Source organism: Petaurus breviceps, unplaced genomic scaffold (assembly GCF_028583685.1).
Source record: "Petaurus breviceps papuanus isolate PSGF00001 unplaced genomic scaffold, PetGlider_PUasm1.0 90897, whole genome shotgun sequence".
Classification (NCBI taxonomy): domain Eukaryota; kingdom Metazoa; phylum Chordata; class Mammalia; order Diprotodontia; family Petauridae; genus Petaurus; species Petaurus breviceps.
The window spans coordinates 12,857,849-12,872,740 of record NW_027187374.1 but is presented as its reverse complement, the minus strand read 5'-3'; the positions used below and the strand labels follow the sequence as shown (position 1 = coordinate 12,872,740).

The 14,892-nt window shown below is 36.8% G+C and overlaps 1 protein-coding gene across 1 annotated transcript in view; it reads right to left on the bottom strand.

Moving 5' to 3' along the window:
- Positions 1 to 9,177: 9,177 nt before the first annotated feature.
- The window catches only part of KCNJ6 (potassium inwardly rectifying channel subfamily J member 6), a 254,528-nt gene continuing 248,813 nt past the window's right edge, over positions 9,178 to 14,892 (bottom strand). Inside the window, exon 4 of the mRNA XM_069075019.1 lies at positions 9,178 to 12,700. Within this exon, the coding sequence (XP_068931120.1) occupies positions 12,378 to 12,700 (323 nt within the window). The 3' untranslated portion in view covers positions 9,178 to 12,377. The remainder of the gene's footprint in view (positions 12,701 to 14,892) is intronic.

Sequence of the window (14,892 nt, the reverse complement as noted above, 5' to 3'; positions counted from 1 at the left end):
TAGAGTTTGTTTTGATTAGGATCAATCTTTCCCTCCCTCCTCCCCTTTCCTTTCTGTTTATCTGTTGACAGAAATGTAAGTTTGTACCAAACTGTATGTACATGTATTTTCCCCTCCTTTTATCAGTTCAAATGAAAGTGAAGTTCAAGCATCAACCACTCTTTCCTTGGTTTTATAGACTTCTACTTGCATACCTTAATTATGTGAGATTATTTTCCCCATCCTGTCTTTCTTTTTGTCTCCTAGCATATTTCTCTTCTTCTTTCTGTTCTTTTAAGATCATAAAAACCTGATAGAACCACTCTCAGGTCCTTTATCTAATTAGACACGCTTTATAAATCCTGATGATTGTATGGTTCTGAGGAGACATATATATCATATCTCCATAATAAAATGTAAATATGAATGTATCCTTTTTCATTGCTTATGATTGTTCACTCTTATTTATCTTTTTTGTTTCTCTTGATTTGTGTTTATATCTCAAAAACTTTTATTGAAATCTAACCTTTTCATCAAGAATGTTTAGAAATTCTCTATTTCGTTAAAAATCCATTTTACCCTGTAGAGTTATACTCAGTTTTTCTGGGTAAGTTATTTGTGGTTGTAAGTTGTTGTAATCTTCTGCCTTTTGGAATATCATATCCCAAATTTTCTACTTTTTTATAGTGGAGACTGCTTAGTCCTGTGAGAATTTGACTGTGGCGGCTTGTAACTTGAACTCTTGTTTTCTAGATGATTTTGGAAGTTTTGTTCTTAGACTTGTAACTTCTAGATTTTGGCCATAATGTTCCTAGGAATTTTCATTTTGGATTTTCTTTCGGGAGATGACTGATGGATTATTTCTCTTTCTATATTCTATTATTTCTATTTTTTACTTTACTCTCTTGTTCAAAGAGATGTGTGTAGTTATCTTTTAGGATTTCTTGAAATATCCTATATATTTTTGTTGCAGATTTCAGGTAGTGCAATGATTCTTGAATTCTCTCTCTTCAATCTATTTTCCGGGTTAATTTTTTAAATGAGATACTTTATGTATCCTTTTTGTTTTCCTGCCTTTTGACTTTGTTTTTAATATATGTTCTTGTCTCATTGAGTCATTATCTTCTGTTTGGCCCATTCTCATTTTCAGGATGATTGTAGGTAGGTAAGACTTGGTACCACTTGTACCCTTTTAAAGTTTTTTTTTGGTTTGTTTTCATTTCTTTTCCACTTTTTCCTTCTTTAATTTATAAAATAATTGTTAGCTCTTAAAAAAAACTTCATATTTTTTTCCCCAGAAATTCTAGTTGAATTTATGCCAAAGCTGTTTTTCTTTCAGGTTCTGTTTATAAATGTTTTGCAGCTAGTTCTTTTCTTCCAGGTTTGTGTTTTGAGCATTCCTATCACTATGATAACTTTTTATGGTGGGATTATTATTATTTTTCTTTTTTTTTTCTGTCATTCAAACATTTTAGTGCCAGATAGATCAGATGAAATTGTTTCACACAAGTTTGGAGAATTTAAGAGTCTCAAAGGGTTAAGTGAGGGCTGTGATTTTTGTAAAAGGATTTTTTTTTTATTAAAAGGGTGAGTTAGGTGAGCGAACAGTCTCCGATGAACTTCGTGAATAGTCTTCCGATATTCAGAGTTGAGTTCAGGGGGAGCTTGCTGGGCCTTATACTGGCTCCTCACATCCTCGTTGCGTCTTCATCTGAAAACCTGCCTTTCCTTATCAAGAGCGGTGGTTGCTATGGCAGAAATCCCGGCTGCTGTGCTGTTGGGCTTGGGGCCTGTGTTGAAATGCTTCTTTATCTTTCCAGCTACTGATAGCTGATGTTCATTCTCAGGGAGGCCATCATCATTAACCCATGGGTGTTCAAGGACTTGCAGAGCTGAAAACTGCTGATCAACATCCACCAACAGCATCATGTAATAAGCTCCTTTGCAGAATCAGAAACATTGTCCCAGTATGGAGAAGGGAAGTCCACTTGACCCATCAAGATCTGATCAGAAAGTCCTTCCTGATCATCACCACTTCTACGGAATGGAGGGAAATCACACAGCAGGATGTAAGTAATCACACCAGCTGCCCAGATGTCCACCTTGAGGCCATACCTCTAGAGAAGAAAAGGAGGGAAGAGAACCAGACAGAAAAAAAAAAAAACCCAACCACCTGTTTTTTCTATAGGCACAGAAAAAAATATAAATAATTTTCTATTGCTTGTGGTGACAGATACTCAGTATCACAAGCTTTTCTGGTTTAGGCATGCTTGGAAAGAATGAAGATGGGAGACAGACATAGATAGGGAGGGGGGAGAAAGGAGAAAGGAAGAGAAGAGGGGAGAGAAATGGAGGGGGAGCAATAGAGGAGAGAGAAAGGAGAGAAGAAGGAAAGGAAAGAGTATGAGAGGGAGAAGGAATAAAGAGGGAGAGGAAAGGAGAGGGAGAGGGACAGAAGTGTGGGGAGGGAGAAGAAAGGGAGGAGAGGAGAAAGTAAGAAACAGGAAGCAATTATTATTTTTCAATAATTCATTCTTCTAGCTTACTTCTTGACTCTAGACTTTATGTTAGGGGTCAACCTCTGTAGACTTCATGAGGCAATGTCTGGGCTGATACTGCTATTGCTTTCTTGGGGTATTGAGTGTTATGTCATTCCAAACTTGTGATATTTTAGTGCACCCAAACTGTTTTGACCAATAATAGTCCCAACCCAAGACTTTGTGGCTCATTATTTAGGTTTTGATGGCTTAGAATGAGTATAAATAAATTGTTTTCTGTTCTGATCAGAAACTCTGAGGGTCTTCCCCTCCCAGATTGATATCTTTGTGATGATGAATTGAGCCAACACTTACTTATCCATCAGTCATTGAATGGACATGGCCTCAGACAAAATGAGACTTGGGAAAGACCTAAATTTAAAAGGCCAAGGTTGCCTATTGCATCCTGGACCATCAACAGTTGTCTTGCCACTGGACTTTGATGACTTTGGAGGAGAGAGTGAATCTGACTGATGGGGTGATTAGACCCCAGCTAAAGACCATATCTTTGGCAGTAACCCATTAGTGGGCCCCAGTGAGTATCCCTTCCTGCTATAGGAACAAGTTGACCCTGTAGAACTTCCTTGAAAAGACAGAACTATCCTGTACTGACTCCCACAGTTATCATATAAAATCCAGAAGTCAAGCTATAGATATCAACTCCGGAGGCGATCTTGCATGAACAGGAAGGCTGTGTCTACTGGTTGATTTACTGACACAGCAGACCTAAAAACACACCCCTTAGATGTCCCCACACTCCCCAGAGTTTTCAGTAGTGAATTCTAGGTATGTTGCATGTACCCAAAGTACAAAAACTACATGTTCCTTTAATAACTGACCACTCCTTGATTTGGCCCTTCATGGCTTAATTATTATAGTTAGCTATATGCTCACTATGCTCTGAGCTTTCCCCATTAAACTTTTGCTTACCCTCCACATGGTTGCAAGCTCCCTGAGGAGCTCAGCCCACTTTATAGCATTATAATAAAGTTTTGCCATTTGCTTTAAAGATGAGTTGAGTCCACAAATTCTTTCCAGATCTTTCTCACACCCCGATATTTTTGGGGGTCCCCACACCCTAACACTGGTGACTTTTATGTAGCCATCTCACTTATGTCCAATTCAGATACAACTGAAGACATCACCCTTATGATGTCATTGGTCCTCTTCAAGAAAAGGACAAACAACAGCAACAGCTCCAGGGTTTAGAAGCTAGTTTCCTGTTGTAATTGATATAGATCTTTCCCTTCTTCCATCTGTTCTTTGGATTGTAAATTGTCATCTTTGAAACTCCATTGTACCCATTTTGTTTATATAACCAAAAACTATATAAGGTTTATGAAACTGCTGCTCAGGTTTCACTGATTTTTGTTTACAATGCTTTGAGTATAGTAAACTGCTTTAAAAAAAATCATATCTTTGCATTGTTGATTCTATAATTGGCAGCACTACCTATCAATGGACCTCTGGACAAATTTTGTCACTGTGTTCTCAAGGCTCTCAGAATTGGATAGAGTTCTTATGAGGATCAAATGAGATTATTTAAATGATTTTACATATCTTAAAGCACTATCTAAATGTCAGCTATTTATTAAAAATAAAAGTAATAATTAAGAGAAAGTCTATAGCTTCCTTTTTTTGTAACAAAAGACAGAGAATCCAGAGATCACATGATCATGTTTATATATTAACCATTAATTCTTAATTAGATTCAATTCCATATCTCTAGATAACTACCACGGTTCAAAACATTGCCTCAAATACTGAGTGTAATCTTGGGCAAATCACTTGCCTTCCCACTGACTGGATTATCTCTTAAGTGGACATGATGATAGTATTTATTTCACAGGGCTGTTACAAGGATTAAATGAAATATGTGTGAAGGACTTAAATCTTAAAGTTTTTAATGTAAACTATTACCTCACTAAAACATCACAAAGAAATATTCTTGGTTAATTTTAAGGAACTTGCTCTCTTTTCAATTTCTCTGGGTGCTTCTGGCTTCTAGGAATTTCAAGAGAGAAGGGTGATGTCAACCCCACTTCAGGTTGTGGAAGGGAGGAAAAGACTGGGAAGAAGCTGACATGAGAGGAGTTGCATTCTCCACTTTATCCTTATTCTCAGTTTCCTACACTAGAGACTTCAGGGATTTCCCTTTTGGGTGAGATCTGGGACTTGTCTTTATTGGTTGGACTTAGTTCTTTGAATTCTAATGGGAGAGCTCCGTCACTGTAATTTTTTGGTATTTATGCTTACACGTATACTTTCTTAGACATCTGTTTTACTATTGACTTTCCTATTTGCTATGTGTGTTCACTGCAGAATTGTTATTTGGTGGGAAGGAAGTCAAGCCTTGGATATAGTGCTTGGGGTCCCTCCTTCTTTAAGAAATAGTAATCAGGAGTTTAGTTAACATGAAAATTATATCCCCTAGGCTAATAACATTCAAGGGAGCAGATAGATATAATTCTAATCCAGTACCTCACTCCCTCTCTGAGGAGAGAAGAGTAGTCTCTGGCTCCACCCTCCTTCCTTGAGGGAAGCAGTCTCCCTTGGAGAAGGTGAGGGGAAGAAAGGCTTTTAACAGATTTATCTATTCTGGACTCTGAAAGTCAGATTGAGACAGCTACATGGTACACACATGTTACACATTGATGGGCAGATTTTTTTGTAGTAGTAATAGTCTCAAGAAAAGATTTATCCTTTCTACAAGTTTAAATATAAAGAAAATCTGTACCTATAAATCTGCCCCACATTTAATGTTGTTACCCGAATAATATATATATATATACACACACACATAAAGACACACATATGTATACATGTATATGTATGTATATACACATTCATATATTTGTGTGTATACAGGTATCCATGCTCATATATATGTGCATATATGTATATATTTATATAAAACATGTATACTGTACTTGTTAAAGGTACTACATTGTTCTGATCCCCTAGATGAAATTCTTAGTCACACCAATATCAGATCATATTAGGGACAAAGGAGCTTTCCTTCACTTTTCATTTAAAGGATAGCAATTCATCAATGTATGTGGTACAATTTAGCCTCTAGGTCAACATATGGACATTTACAATTATCAAGAAGCAGAAATGCTCCTACATAAGGTAAGGATGATATTTCACTTCCATCTCAATTAATATTAAGTTGTTAAGTATAAGCTATGGTGATGAAACCTTAAATGTGTGAACAAGATGCTTTATGTCCTTTGGTCCTTGATGAGAAGTGAATCTCTTTGATTGGGTCAAGCATGATTGACTAATCAAACAGATGATCTCATGGGGTGGGCAGCTTTGAAGAGTGAAATAATTTATGTAGTTAGTCAAGTTCTAGATAATTCCAGTTTGAGGACCCCTGCTCGATTTCTTTGCTGATAGATGGACTAACTGTGGAAAAGGAGCCCATATGGAATGGTACTACCCCTCCTCCCTGTCCCCCACCTCCACATCCTTGACCATGTTATGAGTAGCAGACAATGTGTCTAAAAACATATTGAGGACAAATAAACACAGATAGAAAAATTAGCCATCTAGGAGATGAAGCGACTCCAAGGAGTGACATTCCTTTACATAGGAGAAGAATGAAAGTTGTGAACTCAAGAAAGGACTTCCAGTAACTAACCCTTTGTAATGTGTTCTCTACATGTATGCATAAATGTGTTTGGGAGGTTATACCCCAGATTTTTTTGGTGGTGGGAATGCTTTATACCTACCATTTCTTTTCACTTTTAAAATTCATTTATTTTAGTTTTCAACATTCATTTACACAAGATTTGAGTTCCAAATTTTCTCCCTATCTCTCTCCTACCCCGACCCCAAAATGACAAGCATACTGATTACCCTTTCCCCCAGTCTTCCCTCTTCCTCCATCCCACCTTTAGTCCCTTTCCCCTTAATTTCCTGTAGGGCAAGATGGATTTCTGTACTCCATTGCCTGTGTATCTTATTTTGCAGTTGCATGTACCAACAATGTTTTTAACATTTGTTTTTGAATCTTTGAGTTTCAGATTATCTCCCTTCTTCTCTCCACACCCACCACCATTGAGAAGACAAGCAATTCAGTATAAGTTATACATGTGTATAAATGCAAAACATTTCCATAGTTGTGAAAACTATATTTCCCTGCATCCTATCCCATCCCCTATTTATTCTATTTTCTCCTTTGACCCTGTCCCTTTTCAAAAGTGTTTGCTTCTGACTACCCCCTCCCCCACTCTTCCCTCTCTTCTATCATCTCCCCCTCTTATACCCTTCTCCTCTATTTTCCTATAGGGTAAGATGGCCTATTAAGTATGTGTATTATTCTATCCTTAAGTCAGATCCAATGAGAGTAAGGTTGACCCATTCCCTTTCACCTCCCTGTTCTTCCCCTTCATTGTAACAGCTTTCTCTTGCCTCATTCATGTGAAATAATTTACCTGATTCAATTTCTCCCTTTCTCCTCCCAATGTATTCCTCTCACCTCTTAATTTTATTTTCTAGATATCATCCCTTCATATTCAACTCACTCTGTGCCCTCTATGTAAACACATACATATAGACATATACATACACACATAGACATATACATACATATGTGTGTGTACATATATATACACATACATATGTATATATATATATATATTCCCTTCAACTATCCTAATAATGAAAAAAAATCTCATGAATTACAAATATCATTTTTCCATGTAGGAATGTAAGCAGATCAACTTTAATAAGTTCCTTATGATTTCTCTTTCCTGTTTACCTTCTCATGCTTCTTTTGATTCTTGCACTTGAAAGTCAAATTTTCTGTTCAACTCTGGTATTTTCATCAAGAATGCTTAAAAGTCCTCTATTTCATTTAATGTTCATATTCTCTCCTGAAGTATTATACTCAGTTTTGCTGGGTAGATGATTCTTGGTTTTAATCCTAGTTCCTTTGACCTCCAGAATATTGTATTCCAAGCCTTTTGATCCTTTAATTTAGAAGCTGCTACATCTTGTTTTATCCTAATTGTGTTTCCACAAGACATATTTTTTCTTCCTGACTGCTTGTAATATTTTCTCCTTAAGTTGGGAACACTGGAATTTGGTTATAATATTCCTAGGAGTTTTCTTTTGGGGATCTTTTTCAAGAGGTGATTGGTGGATTCTTTCAATTTCTATTTTATCCTCAGGTTCTAGAATATCAGGGCAGTTTTCCTTGATAGTTTCTTTAAAGATGATGTCTAGGATCTATTTTTAATCATGGCTTTCATGTAGTTCAGCAATTTTAAAATTTTCTCTCCTGGATCTATTTTCCAGGACAGTTGTTTTTCCAATGAGATATTTTACATTGTCTTCTATTTTTTCATTTTTTTGGATCTGTTTTATAGTATCTTCTAATTCTGAAGGAATTATTTTCTTCAGTGAGTTTTTGAATTTCTTTTTCCCTCTGGCCAATTCTGCTTTTTAAGGAATTCTTCTCCTCATTGGCTTTTGGGACCTCTTTTGCCATTTGAGTTAGTCTACTTTTTCAGATGTTATTTTGTTCAGCATTTTTTTGGGGGGGAGGTCTCCTTTAGCAAGCTGTTGATTTGTTTTTCAAGATTTTCTTTCATCACTCTCATTTCTCTTCCCAATTTTCCTCTACTTCTCTTACTTGATTTTCAAAATCCTTCTTGAGCTCCTCTATGGCCTGCGATCAGTTCATATTTTTCTTGGAGGCTTTTGATGCAGGAGTTTTGAATTTGTTGTCTTCTTCTGATTCTATGTTTTGATTGTCTTTGTCATCAAAGAAAGATTCGATAGTTTGATTTCTTTTCCTCTGTTTGCTCATTTTTCCAGTCAATTACTTGACTTTTGAGATCTTTGCCTTGGTAGAACTCTGCTTCAAGAGTGGAGAGTGCTGTGTCCCAAATTTCTGGGGTTTTGTGCAGCTGTTGTCACAGCTACTTCTAGGCACCTGCCTCATAACTATGAGCAGGATTCCCTATGCAAAGCTGCCACAAGCTCTCCCACGCCAGTGCTCTTTCTCACCCCAGGACTGCCACCCAAGACTGAGACCCAGATCCAAGAAGGGCAAAGCAAGAGAATCCGGCCTCAGTGCCAGCAAAGAAATTCCTGCAATTGCCCTTTGATCAGCCACTTGGTCCCCCTGTCATCTCTGGGCCTGGAACTCCAGAAGCAGCTGCCCTGCTACTGCAGCAGCAGCTGTCTCCACTGCCCCAGGTGTAGGTGCAGGACTATGCTCTTCTTTCACCCAGGTCCAACAGAGTTTCCCCACTGACCTTTTACTTTCTCTTTGGCATTTATGGGTTGAGAAGTCTGGAAACTGCTACAACTCCCAGTGATTCAGTCCCCTGAGGTCTGTGCCCCCAGTCTGTGCCAGCCTGGTCTATACCTGCCATTTTAGTAAATATCCTTTTCTGACGATAAATGAACTTTATTTTTAATTAACAGTGTGGAACATACCTGCAGTGACTCATACAACACAAAAACCTCAGTGATTTTGGGTTAGTACTAGATTCCTGAGAAGAGTCATAAGTAGTCACCCTTTAAGGACCTGACCCACTAATTTAAGAGGGAGCTGAAGTAGCCTAGAATGGGTGCTATATTAATGCAAATGTTGAAAGTACAACTTGACTTTACAGTGATTTGAAAAATTTAAAAAGTGAAACAGAGAAATTCTCTTAGAGGACAACAGAAAACATTTTTATTAGTTACATAAAGTCAATTTAAAAATGAACATGTTGTGCTTCTAGTTGTGAAGCATATTGTGGTTGGCATGAGAATATGAGGAATTTAGTGGGTATCTTGAGGGAAATCTATTCCAAAAACCCCAGCTTGGTAAGGAGACATTCATTCAGAGCCTTGTTCTGTCAGAACATGAGCAGACACTCTATATGGTATTTTAGCCTTGTCTCCTACTTCTCTATAAATTCCTAAAAAGCTAACCTAAATGAATTGACAGAACCAAAATATTAATTTAGGAGCAACCCTTGTTTGTCTTGAAGTTACATTAAATCAAGTGTATTTTTTTTTATATTGGATAAAGAATAGAATGGATAGCAATTGTAGCATAAATAGTAATGAAAAATACCATTCAATACTTACCACTTGGAAAATTCAGTCTTAATAACATTTAGTTTTGAAATTTTGATACTGAAGTTGAAGTAATTGACACAAAATACATTGTTAAACTGCTTAATAATTGTAGAAAAATAGAGGCTGTTTGATAGGGACATTCTAGTACAAAGTTTCTGTGAAGCTTCCCCTTTTAAATCCTAGAAAGCTCATGTTACAAAAAAAAAGAGATTCGGTAAACTTTCTGTCTCATACTACATTGATACCAAAGACATTGAAAGGGAGAGACATTAAGTTTTAAGTACCACAGTCACAAAAATAGAAGTTACACATGCACATGCCCTCAATGGCATAAAGTTTTTCTTTTTTTTATTTGTGCTAAAGGGCATGTAAAAGTTCAGTAGGGCCCTGAGCTGCTCTTTCAACTCAGCCAACTAGGAAGGTGTTTGAGAATTAAAAGTTGGAGTGCGGATTGACTAGTGATCCCAGCTTCCTTTGCTTTGCCCTAAAATCCAAAGCTGATACAGAGATATTGAGCCTTATGGGCACAGTTAATTATTCCCCTCACTATGAGGCGCTCTGTTTATCAGGCTACTACCACTGATACTAGGTTATCATTCTCCACCCTGAAATTGGTAAGGGTGGTTGTCCCTCTGAGAAGCATAGCACAGGAAATACTGAATTCTCTCTTCCTGGAGAACAGCCTTACATTTAGGGTGTGAAATATGAAGAGAAGCACTCAATAGATAGATATGCAGTGCCTTGGCATTCCCAGCAAAGAGAAACAGCCAATAGCAAACACAGCTTTCTTTCACTTAGGTAAAGGGCAAGAAAAAAGTTATCTTGGAGCAGACCCACCCGAGTGGGTGAAGGCAGACCCTAATCTACCTCCAGAACTGTCATTTACTTTGGGGGAACCACCCCCTGCTTCTCTGTGAAGTCTTTTATAATAGACAAAACTTCCACCCCCACCCCAATATAGCAATGTGCATCTCCAGTGGGGAGGGGAGAGGAAACAGAAACAGTTTTGATCTCTTTTGACCTAGATGATGCAAAATCTCAAACAGCACAGCTGTAAAAGCTGAAAATAAACACATCCACTAAATGAATAAGTATGATGGGCCACTGTGTTTAGGGACAGATAGTCTATAGATGTGAAATTAATGTGAAAGATCTGTCACAGTGCAAAATTTCCACCTGCCCACTATGTTTCTCCTGAGGTTTTTCTTTTTGTGTGTATCTGTATTTATCACTTTATAATTCAAATATTCTGTACAAAAAATACTTTAAAAAAAGTGAATCCTTCTTTTTCAGACTAGGCAGATAAGATATATACATGCAATTTTAAAAATTAAGGCTGTAGTTCTTTTGTTTTGATTGAGGGGGACTTTGGGGTCAGATTTGTAACCTTCTACCCAATTCTAGAAATATTTTCTCAAAGGTGATGCAGATTAATACTCTAGTTCTTGATTTGTGAATCTTTCAGGGGAAAACAGTCCAGATGAAAATCCTTTGTGACTGACGTATTCTTTTATGTTGGTTCTATGTGAATAGTGCTAGGAAAACATCTGGAAGTTGAAGAAGGAGTATATGTGAGGTAAAGATAAAAAGTTTTTTTTTAGCATTCAAAAACCAATAAAATGATTAACTTTGATAAATGTCATTCATTGAATCCTTTCATGAAATCCTATAACTTTAGGTCTAACATGCCCCAAATTTTCCATTGGTTATGATGGAACCACTTGGACACAAGACATTTTGAAAATTTTTTTCCCCAAGCTATTATACTTCAAAGGAAAAGGCTGATGTGAAGATATATTAATGTGGGAGATAACGTTATTCCCAAGAAGCTACCACAGACCAAGTTGGTAGATGAAGACTACCTTAGAATGATAGCCTTGTCCTGATAAAAAAGATTAATTCAGTAAATATTTCACAAGATATCTATAAAGTTGTGGTAGTTTCTTTACTTCCTAATCCCAGCTCCCCTCAGACCTATGGCTTTTTAGAAAGGATCAGTAAAGAAACATTGAGGTGACCTAAATAGCTGCCAGTGTGGTACACTGAATAGAGGGCCATGCACCGGAGGGCCAGATAATAAAAGGGGATTAAAATAATTTGAGAAATATAAATGTTAGAACAGAAATACCTACTATACAGTGTTTGGTAGTTTTTTCTTCATATAGTTACTTCTAAAGTTAGGTGTCTAAACCTACTTAAGTTGCACAACTATGTACATTATTTAGAAGGTCTTCACTATAGTACCTGTGTACATGCTGGGTTTTATTACTAAGTGTGAAGAGAAAAAAATTACATAAGGCATATGTACAGTGTCTTGTTAAATTCTAGGTCTTTTAACATAACGGCTTTAGAAAGGCAATGCCCATTTTGGCAAGCACATCACCCTATCTGTGAAATTTGCTGGAATATATACAATTTAGAGCTACTTTCTACTCACTACAAGAATGATTAGGCACCAGAGATGGCTTTTCGTGTTCCAGGTATTTAAATATGACCCTCTTTTTTTTTTTTTAAAGCAACCTGGTAACACAAATCTCATGCACATCTCCAGTTGAAATCTACAAGAGTTTGAAAGTATGACAGTCTGAGAGGTGACCACTAACAGGCTGCTGCTGTTAGGTCTTTGACTGCTTTGTGAAGCTCTGTGTTTGAGAATGGGCAGGCAGATATTTCACACCTTGAAGATGTCTTTTTTAAACACATTAAAATGAGGGAAAAAGAAAGGAAAAAACAAAGGTCGTATGAGGACAAGGGGATGCTCCACCCAAGATTTTAAACTTTGGATTCATTCTCTAGTTTCGTCACATCACCATTCCTCTCTGTTTGGTCTTCGTGGTTTTTTTCCTCTTCCGTTTCCAGTTCAGCATGATGGTTGAGTTTGCTGGACACAGACCAACTTAGAGGCAGTTCAGCCCGGTTGGACAATTCTGCCAGCTCTTTGGCACTGAGAGATGGTGTGCTGGTCTCATATGTCTCATGAAAGCTGTTGTAATCTACTTCATAGAAACCATCCTCTAGTGTCAGAACAGGAGTAAAGCGATAACCCCACAGGATCTCACTGGTCACATAAGAACTCCGGGCTTGGCAAGTCATTCCTGTGAAGAGAAGAAAGGAAGCTTTAATGCTTGTGAATGAGGGCTTTTCAGGAGAAAGTTAATTTCGGTAAAAGAAATTCTGGGTATTTTTTTTTTTTTCAAGTAAGAAACAGTTCTAAATTTTTTTTGGAAACTATGGTGCTGGTCAAATGGAATATTTCTATTTTTGTGGAAAATTACATTGTTCATGCTTTCTCTAAAGAGGAAACTATGATTTTTTTCAGAAAAGTGTATATATTAATAGCAAGTTAACAGGACTTGTCACTGCGTGAGAAACATGAAAAGGAGAGTGGAAGGAAAGGGAGAAAAAAAGAAGATACTTTTCACGCCTTAAATAACCTTACCTTTTATAATATTTTTAAAAAATGATAAAACTTATGACTATGTTTAAATTAATGAAATGTCAGTTTTGTTTTTACAAATAGTAAGCTTTCCATTAAGTGTTGAATTTAATTTCATTGTGGCCCGAGACAGAAGTATTCCTTTTACACATTACAGGTTATGTTTGGATCAAATCTTTTAACTGAATATGTTTTTAATTAGGAAAAATGACTTGTGGTATTTCACAGAATTTAGACATTAGAAATAATCTAGTCCAACTCTCTTATTTTACAATGAGGAAATTGACCCATAATAAGTGATTTGGCTAAGATCATGCATGCAAACTAACTAGTAAGTAACAGTCAGAATTTGAACCCAGGACCATTTAATTCTAAATCCTAAAAATTTTCTTTCAATTAACCAATTAGAATTTTTAAAAAAGGGGTCTTAGGTCACATCTATTTCCTGGGTTTTGAGCGATTCAAAGTAAAATTGTTAGTACGTGGAGCAGTTTGGATCATAAACTTCATGGAAATTATGTGATGTGGCCAACAATAGCTCATTTTCATGCAGGCAATTAGAACAAAAATATTTCTTTGTTTATAAATAAGAAAAGGCTTTGCAGTGGTAACTCAGTTCCTGGCTTCACCTTACCCCATCAAAGCAGCTTCCTGTCAGATTCTCCATGCTGACTGTGTTTGCTACACTCAAACTCAATTCAACTAAACTGAATTCAGCACCACCAGCAGGGCAAGAGCCCCATGTCTTATAGCTGTAAAACTAAGTCAAACTATTCTTTTGCAAACCCAGTGCTTATTTTGGGTCAATTATTTATAAAACTTTGATATTTAAAGGTAGAATGGCTGTCAGCCCATTACATTTGAAGAGGAGGATGAAAATGATTTCCTGGTTCAAACAAGGACAACAGGAAGATGAGGAATTGATTCCCTGACTTCAGAGAGGGGAAACTCTAGCATAAGTTTTTGTGGTGGCACAAGAACTGTGGGCAGTTTTGGAGAAATGCCACCAATGGGGTAAGATTGGATATCCTGCCAAACCTCGGAGAATGATGTGGTAGGTGTAGAAAAAAAGAGATAGGGAAGTGAAAATGGTAATGCAGAGTCTCTAGGAGTGAGAAAAACCTCCTCCCTCTCTAAAACATAAATTTTAACCCCTTTAATCTTAGGAGAAATTCAAACTGATGGCCTGTGTTTTATATGAGAAAGAAGTTTTTGATTTTACTTTTGTTCATTGTTGTGTGTAGTGAACATATGTTGTCAGCAATACCTCTATTCTGCATCTGGTTTTCTGGAAAGACTTCCTTTTCTTGTGGTTTGATTTGCCAAAGGAAAAAGGGTTGTGGCAGTGAGTTTTTCAATTCAAAGTATCTAAACGTTCATCTTCCCTTTGAAATCTAATCCTGACCAGTTTGGAATGCAGAGATAAAAGGGATAAAAGTTAAGGAAAGGGAAACACTCACCTTCCCCCACCAGTGGGGATTTATGGCAGTAGAAAACTATGGCACAGAGACAATCTAGTGATTCAGGAATAATTTTTTAAATGCAGATTTCCAAACTGGGACGGAAATAAATTTTGACTGTTTTAAAATGCTAAAATATCCTAGTGAGAATTTTTAAGGTGCATCTCTCTGGGATTGTTAAAAAGTAGAATTTTATGGAATTTATATACAAAACATTTGGACTTCCCTCTTTTACTCTTCCTTGGAGAGTTAGGAATGTTTATTGCTTTATTGTGTCTTGGGAAGGGAGTGATTAACAATTCTTAGTTTGTTTTTTTGAACTACCTCTCACACTGAAATTTAATACCCTACCCCAGACCCAGACTACAACAAGAGATTTGGAGAGTTCTAT